General features: G+C 70.8%; 1 protein-coding gene across 1 annotated transcript in view; it reads left to right on the top strand.

Moving 5' to 3' along the window:
- PPOX (protoporphyrinogen oxidase) overlaps nucleotides 1-1,017 on the top strand; it is a gene marked incomplete at its 5' end in the record, with an annotated part of 9,114 nt that overhangs the window by 1,788 nt on the left and 6,309 nt on the right. Inside the window, one exon of the mRNA XM_015616643.1 lies at nucleotides 795-985. Within this exon, the coding sequence (XP_015472129.1) occupies nucleotides 795-985 (191 nt within the window). The remainder of the gene's footprint in view (nucleotides 1-794; nucleotides 986-1,017) is intronic.

Genomic DNA, 1,017 nt, shown 5'->3' with positions numbered 1-1,017 from the left:
CGGGGACAGCCGAGCCCTGAGCGTGCGCTCCTGCTTCCCTGCGCTGTTCCAGGCCGAGAGACGGCACGGCTCCGTCCTGCTGGGGCTGGCACTGCCACACGGTGGGGACACTGCTGGGGACACTGCTGGGGACATTGGGGACATTGGGGACACTGCTGGGGACATTGAGGCCACCCTGGGGACATTGGTGCCCCCCTGGGGACACTGGTGCCACCCCGGGCCCCCAGTGCCGCCCTGGTGCCATTGTCCCCCCGTTGTCCCCGCGGTGTCCCCGCGGTGTCCCCCTGGTGCCATTGTCCCCGCGGTGTCCCCATGGTGCCATTGTCCCCGTGTTGTCCCCGCGGTGTCCCCGTGGTGTCCCCATGGTGCCATTGTCCCCGTGTTGTCCCCGCGGTGTCCCCGCGGTGTCCCCATGGTGCCATTGTCCCCGCGGTGTCCCCGCGGTGTCCCCATGGTGCCATTGTCCCCTGTTGTCCCCGCGGTGTCCCCATGGTGCCATTGTCCCCTGTTGTCCCCGCGGTGTCCCCATGGTGCCATTGTCCCCGCGGTGTCCCCGCGGTGTCCCCCTGGTGCCATTGTCCCCTGTTGTCCCCGCGGTGTCCCCCTGGTGCCATTGTCCCCGCGGTGTCCCCGCGTTGTCCCCCCGTTGTCCCCGCGGTGTCCCCGCGGTGTCCCCATGGTGCCATTGTCCCCCCGTTGTCCCCTGTTGTCCCCGCGGTGTCCCCATGGTGCCATTGTCCCCGCGGTGTCCCCGTGGTGCCATTGTCCCCCGTTGTCCCCTGTTGTCCCCGCAGGCGGGCGTGGCGTGTCCCCGGCGGTGGCGCTGGCGCGGCGGGCGAGGACGGAGCGCTGGAGCCAGTGGTCCCTGCGGGGGGGCATGGAGAGCCTGGCACACGCCTTGGTGGCCTTCGTGTCACCTCGTGGGGCTGAGCTGCGCTGCCACGCGGCCCTGACACAGCTCCGGCGTCACCGCGGCCGCTGGCAGGTGGGGACACTCCTCTGTGTGTGTGTGTGTGT

Source organism: Parus major, unplaced genomic scaffold (assembly GCF_001522545.3).
Source record: "Parus major isolate Abel unplaced genomic scaffold, Parus_major1.1 Scaffold570, whole genome shotgun sequence".
Lineage (NCBI taxonomy): Eukaryota > Metazoa > Chordata > Aves > Passeriformes > Paridae > Parus > Parus major.
Note: the sequence above shows the minus strand (reverse complement) of the source record. Positions and strands in the feature narration are given on the sequence as shown.